Genomic DNA, 18333 nt, shown 5'->3' on the forward strand with positions numbered 1-18333 from the left:
TTTAGATTTGTATTATCGCGAGAACAATGGCTTCCACTTTAAAATTGCAACTTTTCAGGAATAGAAAGCCTGCAGTTTCTATAAACTGGATTGGCAATCGATGATGTCACAAGACGATGGGTTTCTGACCTGCCCACAGCCCTCCTCTGAGAAAAAAAAAAAAAAAAGCTATTTTTGAGTGAGGATCAATTATGAACATAGGTTGAAAAGTGGTGGAGTGCCCCTTTAAGTAAATAATATATTTCAGGCTTCAGTGGTTAATGGATGTTTTGTAAAAGAACAATAAAGCCTACAAATAAAGTTTCCAAATAATTGTAATGGTACATTTGTGCTGTAGACATTTCTAGATTTAATTTGGTAATTTATTGACAAAATAAAACGTTAATGTAGGCCATTTTATCATTACCAGAAATTATTACATTACGCCTCAGGAACGGATGGGCAGATTATGAATCTATGTGGGAATGTACAAGGTCACAATCAAAGGCAAGGTCCAAATTAAATAATCACATATTTCATGTGTAAATGGCATATCTTGACTAGTTTGTTACATCCACCCAGATTATATTAAATAAAACATTCAAGGAGACACGCATTAATGCACACCAAAAACATTATGTACCTTGAGCTAGATGGAAATCTTTCAAAATAGTGTAAAAGGATTTTATTGTACAAAGATAAAAAGGTTAATATACACATCTTTCAGCTTATGCCTTGTATAAAACAGATCCTGATAATTATATACACATTTTACATAAAGGATTTACAAAATAAGACATTATTTTGAGAATAGCAAAGTGGATCCACTTTTTGTTCCTAATGTAAGGATGATATGGCAGCTAATAGCCTGCCAGTCAGCATCCAGTGAGCCTGTACCCTTTCTCAGCAGTTAATCCATTGCACCATTCATCACATGTCCCTTCCAAGATGTATTTGTGCACTTAAAAGCTATAAAAAAAGTCTCTCAGTCCAACACAGTTTCACATTCGATACATCCACATCCACATAGACCGTGTCCTCACTCCTCACACAGGGTATCCGTATTTACTGTCATATTCGTATTTCTGGGGAGGAGGTTTTTGGTCACCATTGGTTAGCTGTGGCGTTCCGCTGCCCCTATCCGTGTGGCTGGCGCTTCGGCCGGATTCGGTCCTGCTGGGCTCTGCTCTCCTGGCCGAGCTGTAGACCACCCCGGGGTGGGCACGGTACCCCAACACCGAACGGAAACTAGAGTTTCTGCTGGTGGGCCGACTCTCTGGGGCTGGGACGTCTTCCCTGCATGAGGAAAGAGCACCACACAGGACTCAGAACTGCTCTCTCTCATATATTGAATACATTTATAGAACTTTATATATAATATGCAGAATATACCAGTGGTTCCCAAACTTTTAGGGTTGAGACCCAAAAGAGAGATTAGACGTTTGCCCGGGACCCAAACTAGAGAAAATAGCAGATCTACAATCTGCTATGTTGTGTGTGTGTGTACGTGTGTATGCGTGCGTGCTTGTGTATGTTTCACAATGTACCTGATTTCATTGTGAACCTCCTTTACATAACGTTTCTTCCGACAGCAGCAAACCAGGAGCCAGATGAGTAGCAGCAGCAGCAACAACAACAAGATAGCTCCTATCACCGCTCCTGCTATGACACCCTCTTTGTTGGTAGCTAGAGCAGAGGAGAAATGACACTCAGACACTGTCCTCATTTACTGTAGATCCCTGCATTGGCTTTTAAATGTCAACCGATATTTTTACTTCGTCATGTCGTATATCACAGTGGATGGATGGCAATACAGCACTGAGGCATTTGCGCCGACTGGGGTCATTGCAAGATCAACGTTTTATCACCTACTGTATGAATGTTCATTTCAGACCTGGTGATCCTTTGGTGATAGAAATGTTGGTCTTGCCATTGTGCAATAAACGTAAATAGTATTATTTTTGATGCTGATCCTATGTTTGTCCTGCACCTGATTACCAGAGTGGATATACAGTACATGCTCTACTTTTCTAAAACACATCACTGTGGCCCATGTGTTTGACAGTCCCAATCCTAATGAGGATATCCTATGGCGTTCAAAAAGTTTTAGAATTTGGAGGTAAAATTAGAAAAAAAGTGACATCACAGATGGCGGATTGACTTACGGTTGTATGCATACAGCGTGTATTTGCACTTCTGTTTGCCAACAGCATTTGTCACCTGGCACAGATAATTCCCCATATAGCTCTCTGAGTGATTCCTTATCATCAGCAGGCCGGTCTGTGGGTCTAAATGAAAGAGAGAACATTCAGTACCGTCACACTTCACATACTGGAATATATACGTATAATGTGTTATCGATGTAGGCTACAGTATAGTCCAGGACCCCTAGGGGGTCCTCCAAATCTTTTTGTGATATAAGTTTTTTTTTCTCAATTTTTATACATTAACCACTTGAACCTTAGAGTCCATATTCTGAGAACTTTAGCCAAAAATAGCTCACAAGAGCTTGTAGATCGGCTATTTTTGGCAAAGAGGTTTGGTGTAGTTGGGAAAAGAGCAGACTAAGTACAGAATGAAAGGTCAAGTTTTATAAGTATTGACGGTTCAAGTGGTTAAATATCTGAAAACACAAATTGACATGAATAAAAAAATACAATGATTATTGTGCTGTCAAACAATAAAACTATGGAATCTATGAAAAGGTTATGGGGGTCCCTGTTTCATCTCTCTCTCAACTAAGGGGTCCCTGGCCTGAAAACGTTGAAGACCACTGGTATAGTCTATGCCTTCTTTTTCTGTATTATCAGTTGGCCTTGAGTTGTACAGTACCTTGAGTGGCAGTTGGTGGGATGGCACCTCCACTGTCTCTCGTCCACACATAGCTGAGCGGAGTGGATCCCTGAGCAGACTTACAGCGGAGGGACACAGTGCCTCCCTTCTCCTCACGACCTTCAACCGAGCACTTTGGCTTTGATGGGGGAACTAATGCAAGACAAGATGAACAATGACAACAGAGATCAAACAGAGTTTTTAGAGGGATACTTGGCCCTATCTTGGGATGTTTATATGTGTGAGAGTAGGGTGTGGTTGATAAAAGAAGAGGAAACACTACCGGGGACAAGGCATGTTTATTAGAAGTGGAAGCAAAACTGCCGGGGCATTAGCATTCCTTGTGAATGACAACAGCTCTGACAAATAGAACACTAGGGAGGGACAGAACAGGCAAAACAGAAACCAGTCTGGGAGGAGTGTCAGAATGAATTCATCCTCACCCATCACTACGAGAGTGACTTTTCGCATGTCGACACCCGGCGCTTTCTTGACTTTGCATTGGTAAGTGCCTGTGTCCGAGACCTGCAAACCAGTGATGATGATGGAGGCATCTCCCAGCTTAGGGTCTCCGGCAAAGCTGAGCCTTTTTGACAGGCCGGAGTCACCATAGTGCAGCGTCTTGCCCCCCGTATACGATAAGATCTGAGATGGGGAGATCCAGTTCAGTGACAAACCAACACAAAATACTTCGTTGGGAGCAGGTTTTTCCACTAGAATATGAACATACCCTCTAGCTGAAAGGGATCATTTACCTTAGTCTAGAATGTTTGAAATGCAAAGTATGATGTTAATTATACTCTCTACAGTCTCTAGTCCCAAACCTCCCAGGCCAGTTTCTCTTGAGAGCATACTGATCTGATCTTCAGTGTGATACTCACCAGTTGGTCTTTCTGTGTCATGTCCGGGCTAACATTGGACCATTCGATGTCAAGCTCTCCAGTGTCTGAAGAAGCAGAGGTGTAGGTGCATCCCAGAGTGACCTTATCTCCCAGGGCATTTTGGATGGTCTGGGGGCCTGTGGATGTCACCTGCATTGCCCTTGTTACATCTTAGGGATGAGAGAAATATAGTACATATAAATGTTCTGTCATTTGATTCTTTTACAGTGTGGCATGTTTTCCCCTTCAACTAAATTCATGCTCTGGGGTGGTAGTCATAAATGTATTTAAGAGAGGGTGTAAGCACTGATGTGCAAACTAATTAGACCCTTAAGTCAAAATGGAGTTTTATGCTGGAGGGTAGAGCCTGAAGATACTGCCTGAAAATATGTGTACAGTCAGGCTCTTCATGAGGTTCATCAGTTACAAGTATTTTTGTAAAATTATAACCAAAGTTGAAGAACGAGATCAACAATAATTTAAACCAACTTTTGATGAGAATGAATGATATGGGTTCTTTTTGGTTCTAAACTGTGCACACATCTCCGTCTGTTATGGTAACAGATCTGTGGTACAGTATATAATTCTCATCCAAATACAGCATTACTTATACTATGGGGCTTTTAAGCCGTGACATCATTTTGTAGTCAGACCTCCAAGCAGATTTATTGTCAATATCTGTCCCTCGCTATTTCAACAGATCCGAGACAAAAATAACGACTAAGGTATAATCCTACCACTTTCCTTTCAACAACAAAGAGAAGAGAAATTTGTAAATAGTAAAAATAGTAAAAAGATTCGCTTTTTTGGGGGGCAAAAGTTCTCCTCTGCCTACAAAATGATGTCAGACTTAACAGCCCCATAGCGTAGAGATTCAGAAGAATCCTTGTAATAATAATAATCATCATCATCACACTTATTAAATCTTTTCCAGTGTAAGAGGCCAAGGATGAAAAATAGTGTGGTTATGAATCCTTATTTTATATGTAAAGGAGAGAGTGTCTTGACCTCAGCATGGTTCTTCGTTGTACAGCTGTTCAGCTGAAAAATGTGACATGCTTTATGTTCCTCAGCAAACTTGTTATTTTCGTTGAGCAACACAGTCATATGGAGTATAAATTGGGCTTACTACTGTATCTCGGTTTATATTCTGCCTGCCTGCACACTGACAGGGACGGAACCGCATCTGCGGTGTGCTTCTGCCATGCACATGTAATTAAACTGAAAAGCTTCAGAATCCAAACAAGTCCATTTCATTCTCACAAAATATAAATGTATGATTCTAGGACAACCGCCACAAACTTCAACTGGACTCTGAGGACCGGCAATGGAGCAGTTGCTCAACTGCCTGTGGGATCTCAAGGGCATCTCAGCAGTTAGGGGGAGCATTACACACATTTTGTCCCAATTTTCACAGCATATCTGGTGATTCAAACTGGCAGTCTGCTCTGCTGCCAGTTTGACCATTTGAACCACTTTTCGTTAAGTACGGTTGGAATGTGTTTGCAAATTCAATACAATGCTTCTCTTGAGAATAAATAAAAGCGCACTTAGAATAGATTGAAAACTGTGAAAGGCAATCCAAGAAAAGATGATTATGGCAGATATGACAAAGAGGAAAGGGTAGATTACTGTCAGTCACACTTAAGCTGAAAGGCTGCCGTGAGTTGTCATTAAAGACAGATGTACAGTACATTTTTACGTAATGGGGAAAAAAACTATTCCCAAGATGTGCTTGTCAGAATATAATCGTGAACTGATGGTTCAGTGAAAATGCTCTGAAGCTATTCAGTGTCCAGAATATGCAGGTGCACCTGACATTTCCACCCTTTGCAACAAGCAATGGAAATGAAAAATGGTCCATATTCAATCCGTCAGATCGTGCACATTGTCTATTAGACTTCTGTGATGTACAGTAGTTCATGGCACTGCTTCAGGCAGGTGCACAAGTCTTATTTATGCTTTGTGACGTACGACATATCGCTAGATAAAAGCGTTGACACGTCACATAATTTTCCGGTTGAAAATATGTTACACTTTGTTGCCAAGGCAGTCACGTAAATAATTCATAATATGCTGGACATGTTAATCTACTGTGTGCATCACAAATCTGACTTGAACAAAGAGTCTTGGCACCGTCCTGATAACATTCACAGCAAATACCTGTTGTGTTTAATATATGGATAAGTCATACTGCCAATCTAACCATTTAGGCCTGAAGACAGTAGGCCTACTGTACACAGGGGTGTCGCACCAAATTCTGGGCCCTGGGTACAAGGATTCACTGCGGGCCCCCCATTAATGTTCTTCATAGGGGGAGGGGGTTTAACCCGTTTAGACTGGGAACGCATTATTATGCATTGTTTTGTGCTTTAACTATTGAAAAATAGCAGATATACAAGCTCACAGCGCGCGCTGCGAGCTTGTAGATCTGCTATTTTTTTTTAATCGTGAAATCAGTGGTGCTCAAACTTTTTCGATTGACGGACCCCCATCTCAAAATATTTAGTTCCAGGGACCCCCCAGAAGCAAAATTTGAATTACAAATGTTCGCTTAAAAAAATATATATTCAAAGATTTGCACAAATTTTCACGATTTTTCAAAAATAGCAGACCTACAAACTCGGTGCCACGCTGTGAGCTTGTATATCAGCTATTTTTCAACATAAAGTATAAAATAATTAAGGCCCCTCCACCTAGTAACTCAGTCCCACAACCCCCCCCCCCCCCCCCCCATGACGCCCCTGCCTGTACAAAGACATGCACTGTAAATAGTAGAGTAGACTTAACAAACATACCATAGAGAGAGAGAAACATACCACATAACATACCAGTTTGTATCAAAACCAGACTCACCTGTGTTCAGCTGAAGTGTTAGCAGAAGCAGAATAGCCAGCAATCTCAAGTTTCTGAAACCATTTTCCATTGTAACCCTGGGAGTAAATTGTGATAACAAATGTAGAAGAATGTAAGCAAATGACTGGTACATTTAAAACATAAATCTCAAATATATGTGATCTCTAGTCTACATTGTATTTGATTCCTCTTGAGATAATGTATTGCTTTCTATTTGGTTATTTTATATTTGAGGCTCAAATTGAAAGCTCAACTCCAGCTGTAACACATCATTTCAAAACATTTAACTATTTATTTCACAAAAAAATAGTAAGAACAAGACTGTTTAGGGGATTATAACCAAAACAAATTAGTCTTATTGTTTTTTTACTTCTCTTTTGTATATTAAACTTCCTGTACATAATGATTACAGCAGGCCAGCTCAGGTTGCAGTCTAGCCTATTCAGCTACTCAAAGCAATGGAATCTATTCCATCTTAAATTTTAAGACATTTTCTCTGCCAACTAATCAGCACATTCAAGCTATAGATGAAGTGGGGTAAGACTTTTACATAAATCCAATAGCTAGACAGCAGTACAGTATATCACCAAGAACACTAAATGGAGTTCTGTTCAGCAGCAGTGAATTATGGATTAAAAATCAAATGAATAATGACTCAAACATACCTTTCAGTGGAAAAATAATCCAACCCGAATGAAGGCACAGAGAAGTGTTTCTTCACAGTTTAGGTCCTCTAACTTCCCTTCCTATTTTTGCTCTCAGCTGAAACCCAGCAGGTGGATAAGTGTCAGCCACACCCTGTCTGTCCATGGTGGTAGCCTATTGGCTACGGCCTGAGCTGGGTGTATTTCAAACAGTCTGGGTATAACTATTTACTTGTCCAACTGTCTATTTTAGTGATGAGTTCTATACGGATATATTTGTTTACTGTATGTTACATTGTATAGGTGTATAATGTAGGTATTTTGCTGTTACTGAATAATCCATGTTTAGAAATAATGTGTTCTTCTGTAGTGTGTTTACAGTCTTTAGTCTTCCCTCCCACAGTAAATACAGTAGTTGATTCTGAAATTAATGATTACCTGCAAACTCCAACCACATGGTACATTTGTTTACATACATAGAATTCATGTTAATATACTGACATGTATTTAGTAGAACACCAACAATATATTGGCATCAAGTGTTGGCAAAAAAGAAACCTACCCGAAACTGACAAAAACAAGTCATTTACAGAACAAGAACAAAAGCTGTGTTTTTCACTTTTAGTCTAGTATCAACTCTGCACAATGTTTGATGTCAGCTTGTTGTTCTGTGCCCTGGCCCCTGGATGTTGTTAAAATCTGATTCCTCAAAACTGTCATAGTTTGACAAACTACATTTTTGAACTTATTTACTTCTCTCAGGGTGAAAAGGACAATGGGTTTCTTACTACATTTCCCCTAGCACTGGGAGCCTGCCAACGCCCTTTGGCAGTCCCATGACAATACACCACTTTCCTCATGAATGCACTGTAGAGTTGAACAATAAAACATATGTCACTTTTGAACTTACCTGACAAAACACAGTAGCACTGTGACCACGACAATGGATAGAGGAAACTGAACAGAAAACACAATAACCATTTACTGGATCATTAGGCAGAATAGGAAAGCTACTATAGTGGTGTTGCTTGTGCTAGTGCAGTTTGAACCAAAGTCCACCGTTTCTTATCAGCTTTGAATCATTGACCAAAATGGAAAGATTAGATTTCAATTCCAGAACGATTATTTGTTTGTCCTCCTAAATAAAAAAACGAATATGTGCGCTTCTCAAAGTGCAGCTCTCTGCCAGGCCGGGTTGGCTACCCAAGCCCTGCATTAATCTTTGGAAGTCAGCCACTCGTAATGGAATATGGAAATGTGACTGACACATCTTGATCACTTGCCTCCACAGATGTACCGATTTGTGTGAATTCTTGACTAGATCCGTAGTAGTAGTAGTAGCAAAAAGAAAACACAATGGCAGAACATATTGTCAGGAAGAAATAGCCGGGCCTATATGGGGAGTTGTGTCATGAGCTGTATGTTCTATGATTAAGAGTTATAGACCAAAGCATGAAGCAGCCTAGCTGTTGGCGCCATCAGTGTGCCTGCAAAGTAGCACTGATAGCTGTAGTGTAGAGAGACAGACAGACAGACAGACAGACAGACAGACAGACAGACAGACAGACAAATGGACACATGGACGGACAGGGGTGCAAACATTACCTCCAGTCTGGCGGAGATAATAAAGCTTCATAGTGGCTCAGTGTTGCAAAATCTAACGAGATTTATCTACGAATTAGCAAAAGTTGGACAGGGCTGAATCCACCACGATATAGCCCTAATTTGGTATTGATCGTCACGGTGAGTGTATATGCACCTGGTCACATGATACATGACATTGACATTAGCAGCCTGTAGTGCTGGGTTAATGCAGTCCTGCCGATAACATTCATTAAGGCGAGGAGATGAACAAATTAGGACCACCCAAGATGAATCATGATAAGAATGCAGATTTGATATTACCACCACAACCCTTCCCTGCATGTGCATTCTCTCACCCTCCTTGTAAAACAACCATTCCTGTTCCTTATGAATATAGCCTGCCTGGATGACTGCATGGCTCAGTACAGTATAACATTCCAGAAGAATAGACTGGGAGACAGTACAGCATCTTGCTATACCAGCATGTGGTTAATTGCCCCTCTCACCCCCAGTGTCCCCCACTGATGTAAAGCTGAGCTTCTGGCAACAAGATGTTCGTGACTGGATCACCATATCAGACGACCGCTCTGAAAAAGTGGTAAAAAGCATGGTAAAGAAAAACAAATGTTGCCATTGAAATAAATCTGGCGTCATGGCAAGCCTTAATTTCAATATCCTCCATTTGGACACCCACCTACTTTTTCCACTAATCGTCCTACAGTAAGCTTGTAGATGACAAGAAGCCAAATCTGGCCCTGTCTCACGGCCAAGGTTTGTGATAACCCCCATCCATCTTCCTAGATTTGGCAAAGTTGGCCCTAATCACACCACAGGGTAGCAAACAAACCACCTTGACAGATGTCCAAATTACAAGTAAACAGCCTAGCAGGGGAGGCGAACAAATGACCCAGAGCAGAGAAAGGGAGAGGCTATGGAGAGGCATTGGGCTTGCCAACAGCCATACTGAAATAGCATGGCAGAGTGAGTCACGGTGTGTCAATGTCAGGGAGCCAGTTAGGCACGTATATTTGTCTTTTTAAGGCGGAGCGCCACTGGGACAAGGAAGGAGCTCCTGGCAAAGAGAGGCTCTACCTCCTCTGGAGAGAGTTACGTGAGCAGAATGCAGCACAGCCACTCCTGCGGTACAGTATATACACACCTCATTGAATCTTTACAGTTAAATGGCCACACTGACAGTAAATTGATTTTGTCCCCCTTTAAATCAATTGGTCATTATTCACAGATCACTTAGGTGTCATACATGAATAGCACTGGGGGCGTTATAAACTCCTGTAATGACTGCGGCATTGTGTTGGATTGTCGCCTGTCAATCACCTTCTGTTATTTCACTGAACAATGAAGCAGATATGAATATGTCACTTTTTTATCCTCCGCACACGGCATGCTATTTGAGTGCCGTGCGACAGAATACATTATGATTAGGTAAATGCAAGGATTCTCTCCCATTTTCATGATTCCTCATCTCAGTAAAGGACCGTCCCTCAGAAAGGCCACATCTAACAGTCAACCCCACACAAGCAGAGCACAGCACCTTGCTGCGATGCTGCGGTGCACAGCAGGAGAAATCCATTTGGTCATCCATAAGCCTTTCATTTCCTAATGCCAGTCTTATTAAACATGGGGAAAGGTAGGGAGTCTAGGGACCCCAGATTGAATGAGATCATCAGCTGTATAATACCATTTCCTGTATACAGTATTGCTATTTTTCCCAATGCTATGTAGTCTAGTACAGGGTTGGCAAGGATTTAAGAGGAAATGGAGAAGAAACACTAAACTAGAGACTATCACTCCTCTAACATTAGATGAAGTTTACTGACAACAACAATAGTGGGAATTATATCTGACAATGAGGAGACACATTACAGAAAGGAGGTTCAACATCTGGTTGAGTGGTGTTCAGACAATAAGCTGGTCCTTCAAGTGCCTAAAACAAGACAAATATCATGGTATTTGTCTTGTTTGTATTATTATAATTTAATTCTCTTGTTCTCTATTGCTGCTAGTCTCTGTTACTGTGAGGTATATCTATAAGAGGCTTACACAAGAGAATATGTCTTTCTTTGTTTAATTCACACTTGCAAGTATGCAGACAACTCAGCTGTACAGTATCGGGAGGTTGAGCAGCTGATTTCACGGAGGTTGAGCGTCTGACATTAGGAAGCTGACTCAGCTCTGTTTCCTCTTGTAGAAACCTGGGATGCCTTGTCATGACCTGAAAAGTAAATAATGACCACACTCTCCCAACTATGCTGGCATATACTACAATAGTCTCACGAATATAATAATAACAACAACAATATTACTATTATTATTATTATTATTATTACCCTTATTATAAGTAGTAGTAGTAGTAGTAGTACTACATGTAGTAGTAGCAGCAGTAGCAGTAGTAGTAGTATGTATTTATTTATTTCTGAACATTTACTCACTATGGACAGTCACTGAGGGACAGTAGCTTGGACCTGGGGCATTGGATGGGCTGTAGCTGGAGGCAATGCAGACAGTTGGCTGGAGGTGAATAACAATATCTGCAAAGATCACATGAGGATTCAGGCTCCATTGCTGTTTTATTTGATAAGAAAGAATAGTGTTGACTGTTGACATGTATATCTGGTCAAGGTGCTATAGCAGCCAGCAAAAAAGCAATAACGAGACTGTGGTATAGAAGTGACTCCCAAACTTGTGAGCAGTGGCTGTGCATTGTGGAGGAAATTGATGTCATGGAGAGATTTACACATAGACTCAGGATACAGGAGGAGTTGTTTCTTGAAAAATGGACTGAACACACGACACGGAAGAATGACACCACAGAGGATTGAAATGGGCTGTAATATGATGATGAAATTATGTAAAATGTTGACCCTGTAAATATGTGTGCATGTGACAAAATAAAAATTTGGTTAATTTGTTTTTATAAAGAATAGTGTTTTGCTATTCCTGAATCTGGAAGGTTAAATAGCTTTCCAGCCTGTTTGCGGACTTGGAAGGGAAGATGTTCAACAATGAAACATGTGAACTGAACCTTTGTTGTTGTCAGCTTATCTTCAGACTTTTTTTGAACTGGCAAAAGCAAAATATTCAATGTTCTTGCACAGTATCAATGGTCAGTAAGTATCATGTCAGTATCATGGTCAGTATCATAGTCAGTATCATGTCAGTATCATGTCTTTTGCATACATGTTGTGTAGAGGCCAATTTGTGCTTTTACCTATAACTCCACCGATTAGTGTAAAACTTTGTATGCACACTTCCCAGAGGCCAAGGAAAAACCTGTGCCCTGCATTTTTCACATCTGCCATTTATAGCGCCACCGACTTACAGTATGTAAAACACATTCTTCGATATTACTCCTTCAGATTTTATCCGAAAATCACACGAATCAGTCAGTCACAGTATCTCTACAGTGATGTAATCATGACAGATTTGTCCGATATCATATTCTATCTAATTGCCAACATTGAATTCCAAGGTTTGCAGGATTGCTCCTTTTTGAAGAAAATGACTCAAATCATGAACGCAGCCTGCTATGTGTGTGAGATTTTGCACACACATTCCCACTAGGCCAAGAAACAGATGCCACCTTTCTCACATTGGCCTGTTATAGCGCCACCAGCGGGTCAACCTTTGCAAAACACATTTTTGGAACAAAATGCCTCAAATCATGCAGCGTTCGATTGCCGTGAAAGGCCCAAGAACCCATCGCACCCTTTTCACTTTGGCCTATTATAGAGTCACCAGTAGGCCAAAAAAACCACCTGACCTGCCGGAGACCTGTTCGGAAGAACACTGCTTCTAGTTTTTCTTTGATTTCTTCTTTGCTTTCTCTTGATGCTTTTTTGCTTTCCTGCTTTTTATGGCTTGGCCACTTTATCGCTGCTTGCAGCTATATTATTTGTTTTAAAATTGCTTTATTCGAATAAAAATATCTGTCAAATTTGTGGCATCAATTACAAGCAAATGGTATGTAGTAAAAAAACTGTTTTACAGTCATTGTCACAAGACTCACAACACCATTTGTGCCTGTTGTAGTATAATAAATCTAGTTCCAAACAACAGTGACATTTGTAGCATTTCTGGCACCCCCTATGGGTGGAACTGAAATCGCTTTTGGCTCTGCATTGTTTAGGTGCCCCCTGTGTGGATTCATCAAATTTGGGGTGGATCAGTCGCTGCGTTCATGATTTGTGTCATTCTTTTGCAAAACAGGCCCCTCCCATACACTTGGCAGCCAATCACATCGAATCAGAATGTAATAGGAAAAATCTGACATACACTTCGATTACACGATTTAAGAGATAAGGTGTACCGATTTGTGTGAGTTTTGGACAATATCTGTAGGAGTATAGAAAACACAGTTGCGTCATGATGAAAAGACTACTAAAGACTATGCCTTGTGTTGTGAGTGTGGTAAATTTCTATGTCATTTGCGTCATGCATTTCTTTTTCTGTTAAATTTTGTACCCCACAATTTTTGTGACCCATTTTTTCCACCCGGTGTCAATTGTCTAATGTAATCCTGGACGCTTCACTCCATCTGCCAAACTGGGGAGAGCAACGGACTGACCTCATGCTTCCTTCAGTGCATGAGGAATCTAAGCCGCTTCTGTTCACCTGATGGGGAAGATTCTCCGGTTGGACGTAGCGTGGAAGGAACAAGTAATTCCAACCAGTTCCTTTCCCCTCCATTAATGCACCTCAGCTGGCCAGGAGGAGGTAGTATAGGATTACTGCACGTTTTTTGTGAGGGTATATCAACCATACACGGGGAGAACATGCAGACACCACACAGAAAGGCCCTTATGCCAACCCCACCTAGGGTGTGGGCGCTGATGACACAGAGGAGAGAACATGCCCCCAGCGTCCCCAACGGGAATCAAACCCAGGACCTTCTAGCCCTGAGGCGACAGTGCTACCGATTGCACCATGGTGCCCATGTGAGTACATTTCTATCTTAACACAGTAAGCGTGTGTGGGCTCTCACAGCATATCTCCATATACAGTAGGCTACATGGATCTCCATATATGGGTACCAGGGATCTCCATACATGGGTTACCGGTCCGATATACAGTATCACTGGCCAGATGGCCAACACATGGCGTGACCTCGCTTGTCGCCCTGCAGGCGTCTTACTAGTATAGCACCTTTATCCAAAGCGCTTGACAATGTGCATTACATTCACCCATTCACATACATATTGACACACCGATGGTGGTGAGGGACCATGAGAGGCATCACCTGCTCATCCGGAGCAATAAGGGGGTTCAGTGTCTTGCCCAAGGACACTAACTAAGAGGCCGCTTTACCTCCTGACCTGAGCCCATGTCCTTGATAGACTTACACAGTTCTAATGCTACGGCTTAGTAAGTGGCGTTCTCAGCCGTCTTGTCCTGTGTTTGTAGGCGAGGTATCAGGGAGTTCAAAGGCCCATGACTGTGGAGTGTGTACAGCTTTTCTTCCGTCAGTGCTGAGAATCCAGCTGTGTTCGTGGTGCATGTTGAGCAATCAGCCGACAACGCTAACTTTTGGTGGAAATTCTACATTAAAGAGACTTAAAAGAGAGAAGATGTCGTTCTTAGTTTAATTCATAATTACAAGCAGGCACATTTAACATTAACAGTTCAAAGGGCTGTCTGTGGCAATGAAGGCAACTCTCCTCCAGTTTTTATCCCCTCCACAGGGAGAGGAAGACAAATACAGTATGACCTATTAAGTCCAACATAATATCCTTGATAGATTTACATTCACGGCTTATTAACACAGACCCTTATGATAAGAAGTATGTTATACATTCTGTACTCTTTTATCTATGTACATGCGTAGTGGATTTATTCTTTCCACTAGGCACCATACGTAATATTGTTGTATGCCTACAATGACAAACAAAGTGTCTCATAAAACAACTTGAATTCTACGGAAACAAAAGCATTATTAACAGTCAACTCCACCACTGCTGTTGTCTTTGCAGAATGCGCTTGGTTTTCTAAATGAAATAATGACAGAGGACACAAGTAATGTCTTTTGTGCCAGTAAATGGCTTTCTCCTTGAATGTACCGGTACACCAGGGATCGGACAATGATTGAGTGTCATTTCGTCAGTGGAGAGTCCATCTAGCCGGGGTTGAGTGCCAAACTTCATCCGCCTGCCTCCTAAATGCAGACAAAACATTTCCTGCTCAATCACACAAGACTGAAAGGTAGGTGAGGTCATTTGGAACAAGAAAAAATCTAAGTGATTTTCACACATTTTTAAAGGGCATGCAAAAGTTATGCTACTGCTCAGACACAGAGATGCTGGGCCGGTCTGATTATTGGATCTACCTGATGAACGTGAAAGGCCAATACCGTATGAGAAATACTGTGTGGAATAGGAAGCTAAAAGGGAATTCATCGTGTACCGTATGTTCTCCCTTATGCAATCCCTCTGCACAGACTGCCCACACACATGCATACGCAATCATGAGCGCGTGCACGCACACACACACACACACACACACACACACGCACGCACGCACGCACGCACGCACACACACACACACACACACAAACAGGAATGCAAATGCACTCACGTGCTGTATTCACAACACAAAAAAAGCACACATTCACGCATGCATGGATGTACACATGCACATGCACGCATGCACACATGCACGATTGCACGCACCTACACACACGCACCTACACACACATACAGCCTCCAGTAATTTGAGCGGAGACCCCATAACACTACTGTAGGTTGTGCTTCATGTGCAAAACCCTGTGCAGACTGGATCAGAGGGTCCATGGAGAGCGTGGTCCCTCAAGATTTGCACTGAGTTAGATGGAAACTGATACTTTATGATAAATAACTTCTCTCTCTCTCTCTCTCTGTCTGTCTCACACACACACACACACACACACACACACACACACACACACACACACACACACACACACACACGCAACAAATCTTCTCTGTCTCTCTCCCACACACATTCTATTTCATTCATCTCAGTCTCATAGTTCTGGTGGGAGGAAATGTAAAAGAAAATGAGATAAATTACATTTCCCAGTCAGACCATTCAATTCGAAAAGGTAATGGAAACACAGGTGATGTAAAGTGTTTCATTTTAATGCATTTATTTTTTTATTGTATTTCATATATCATATGAAGAGGAAAGTCTGTAAGTTGAAACACTGCTGAATGGGATCTCAGATATTTTATCGTCCGATTGCCACTAATTGCCGCCCGGGGCCAGAAGATGTGCTTTGCCCTGGCGGCCGGAGGGCGTTTCGTCTCCCTCGGGGGCCATCCTGGCCTCCAACACACACACACACACACACACACACACACACACACACACACACACACACACACACACACACACACACACACAGAGTGCAAAGCGCATGATCTCCTGGAGAGGATAATCACATTTTCGCGGTGTGAAGTTATTCATCAAATTCCTCTTGTCTGTTGCTTGTTCTGTGACACCGACCCTGTGATGCATGGCATTGCCTCATGAGAGTAATGGGCTGGGCATGTCTATGACTTGGTATAGCCTACTATAATATTTATAAACTACTACTGTATAATAGGGATGGGATAATAAGTTATTATCGTTTATCGTGATAAAAAACACTCACGATAATCGTATCGTGGAGATTTAATTTATCGTGATATTGTCCTCTGTCATGCACTGGGATCAATTCACCTTTTATTTGCCGAGCTGCATATATCCGGTACCACTTAAACCCTCTATTGATAAAAGGTACTTATAATATACGTACTTGATACAGTCTTTTTTTCACTCTCTATCAAATGTCTTTGCCAAGAAATAGCTGATCTACAAGCTCACAACGCGTCGCGCTGCGACGTTGTTGTGAGCTTGTAGATCTTATATTTTTTGGCAAATCCCGCCCCAGGATAATGGATTTTGATTATTGCGATAATATCGTAAATCGTAATTTCTTTTGTCACAATAATTGTGATATTAAATGTTCATATCGTCCCATCCCTACTGTATAATATAGTAGTAGGTAGACTGGACAGTTTACCTACTGCTACATTACGTAAGTAGTTCTGATGTCAAACGTCACTACCGTGAAGGGATGGAGAGATTGTCAGATTAAGTAGCCTAACTCCAGCTGGAGAAGCATGCATGTACTGTTTGTGTGTATTAAAGACAAACAAATATCAAATGTCATAACATTTTATATAATGTAATAGGTAGACAGGGAAAGATCATCACTGCAATACTACAGTGCCATATTGGGAAACTTAATGTAATTACATTCATCTGCAATTCTCTGAAAAAAAGAAGAAGAAAGAGGTAATAATTATTGTACTTCACTATGCACAATTAGTGGTTTCAGCAACATTCCATTGCAAAATAAAATATATATTTCTTTTTTACTTTTGACCTGACACATTTATATCAGAAAATGTCTGTCTCTGGCATTTAGCCTGGGAATGTAATTTGCATATGACCACACACATGACAGAGATGAGTACATTAAAAATATCACCGGATATTTTCATAAAAATGTTTGCACACTGTGTGAGATATTACAATATTCAATATTCTACTAAGTACACACTCGTGAAATATCTTCGAAGCAATAATGTCAACCTCAACTCAATAAAAAGGATGTGATCATCTGCAGGTCCTCATTACTACACGCTATGCTGTAAAGGTAGTCTGTTCATGTTGCCACGGGGAAATGAAATAAAATACGTTTTCAATTACACCCTTGAGGTGTCTAAAAGGTCATTTCAGTTTGATTGGTTATGTGTCATACCTTGAGTATATACAAAATGTACCGGTATCATTGCTTAGTTTAATTGGTGTGCTACTCCAGTGGATGGTAAAAAAAGATAAATCATATTACAAATTATTTGTATTATTATTATGTCACTGATAAGAGCAACGACCTGTTTTCCGATGTGGAACTAGCTTGATAATTGAAACGGATAAGGGGCAGAGTAATAATTGTTACTGTCAAAGTAAACAAGATAGTCCACATGTTGAATGGCTTGCTAATAAGATGTGTTTATTGTGTAACCACTTTAACCCTGGTGTCCCAATGCTGGGTGTAGGCAAAAGTGAAAACGGTCTTGGGATCTTTTATAGGCGAAAACTAGCCAATCTACAAGCTCTCATTACGTCACATCACAGAGCTTTGTGAGCTTGTAGATTGGCTTTTCCCCCTATTTTCTTGCAACACTGATTCGTGAGTGGGCTAAGTATAAAACAGGGAACAGTGAAAATAATATCAAAGACAATCTTCCATCACAAGGAACATAACAATAACTGACAGTGTGATGTGGTTGAAAGATGATTACTCCACCACTAGTTGTGCTAGAGAAAACATCACTATTTCACACCCCAGGGCTTCAGATATGTAACTAAAGTACAGTACACATTAATGCTCATTACGGATCCCCCGGAGAAAGCTGTAAAGGTAAAAGAGAGACAGCACTTAGTGCAAAGTACTTCCCAGTGTCATGAGGTTGCAGTTCCTGAAAGGCAATCTAACCCCAGGGATCCGCTCTCTA

The 18333-nt window shown here is 41.1% G+C and overlaps 1 protein-coding gene across 2 annotated transcripts; it reads right to left on the reverse strand.

The window, feature by feature from the left end:
- Positions 1-649: 649 nt before the first annotated feature.
- vsig8b (V-set and immunoglobulin domain containing 8b) lies at positions 650-8204 on the reverse strand. 2 transcript variants are annotated; one of them, XM_080738240.1, is made up of 8 exons: positions 8103-8204; positions 6549-6625; positions 3693-3862; positions 3255-3456; positions 2812-2964; positions 2145-2267; positions 1527-1665; positions 650-1275 (listed from the first exon to the last, which is right to left on the reverse strand). In XM_080738240.1, exons 1-8 carry the CDS (start codon positions 8171-8173, stop codon positions 1026-1028), a joined length of 1185 nt encoding a protein of 394 aa, XP_080594366.1. In that variant the 5' UTR covers positions 8174-8204; the 3' UTR covers positions 650-1025. The 2 variants fall into 2 exon arrangements, with proteins under 2 accessions (XP_080594366.1, XP_080594367.1); XM_080738241.1 differs by lacking the exon at positions 8103-8204 and adding an exon at positions 7214-7504.
- Positions 8205-18333: the final 10129 nt, after the last annotated feature.

Source organism: Nannobrachium achirus, assembly GCF_963921795.1.
Source record: "Nannobrachium achirus genome assembly, chromosome: 12".
Classification (NCBI taxonomy): domain Eukaryota; kingdom Metazoa; phylum Chordata; class Actinopteri; order Myctophiformes; family Myctophidae; genus Nannobrachium; species Nannobrachium achirus.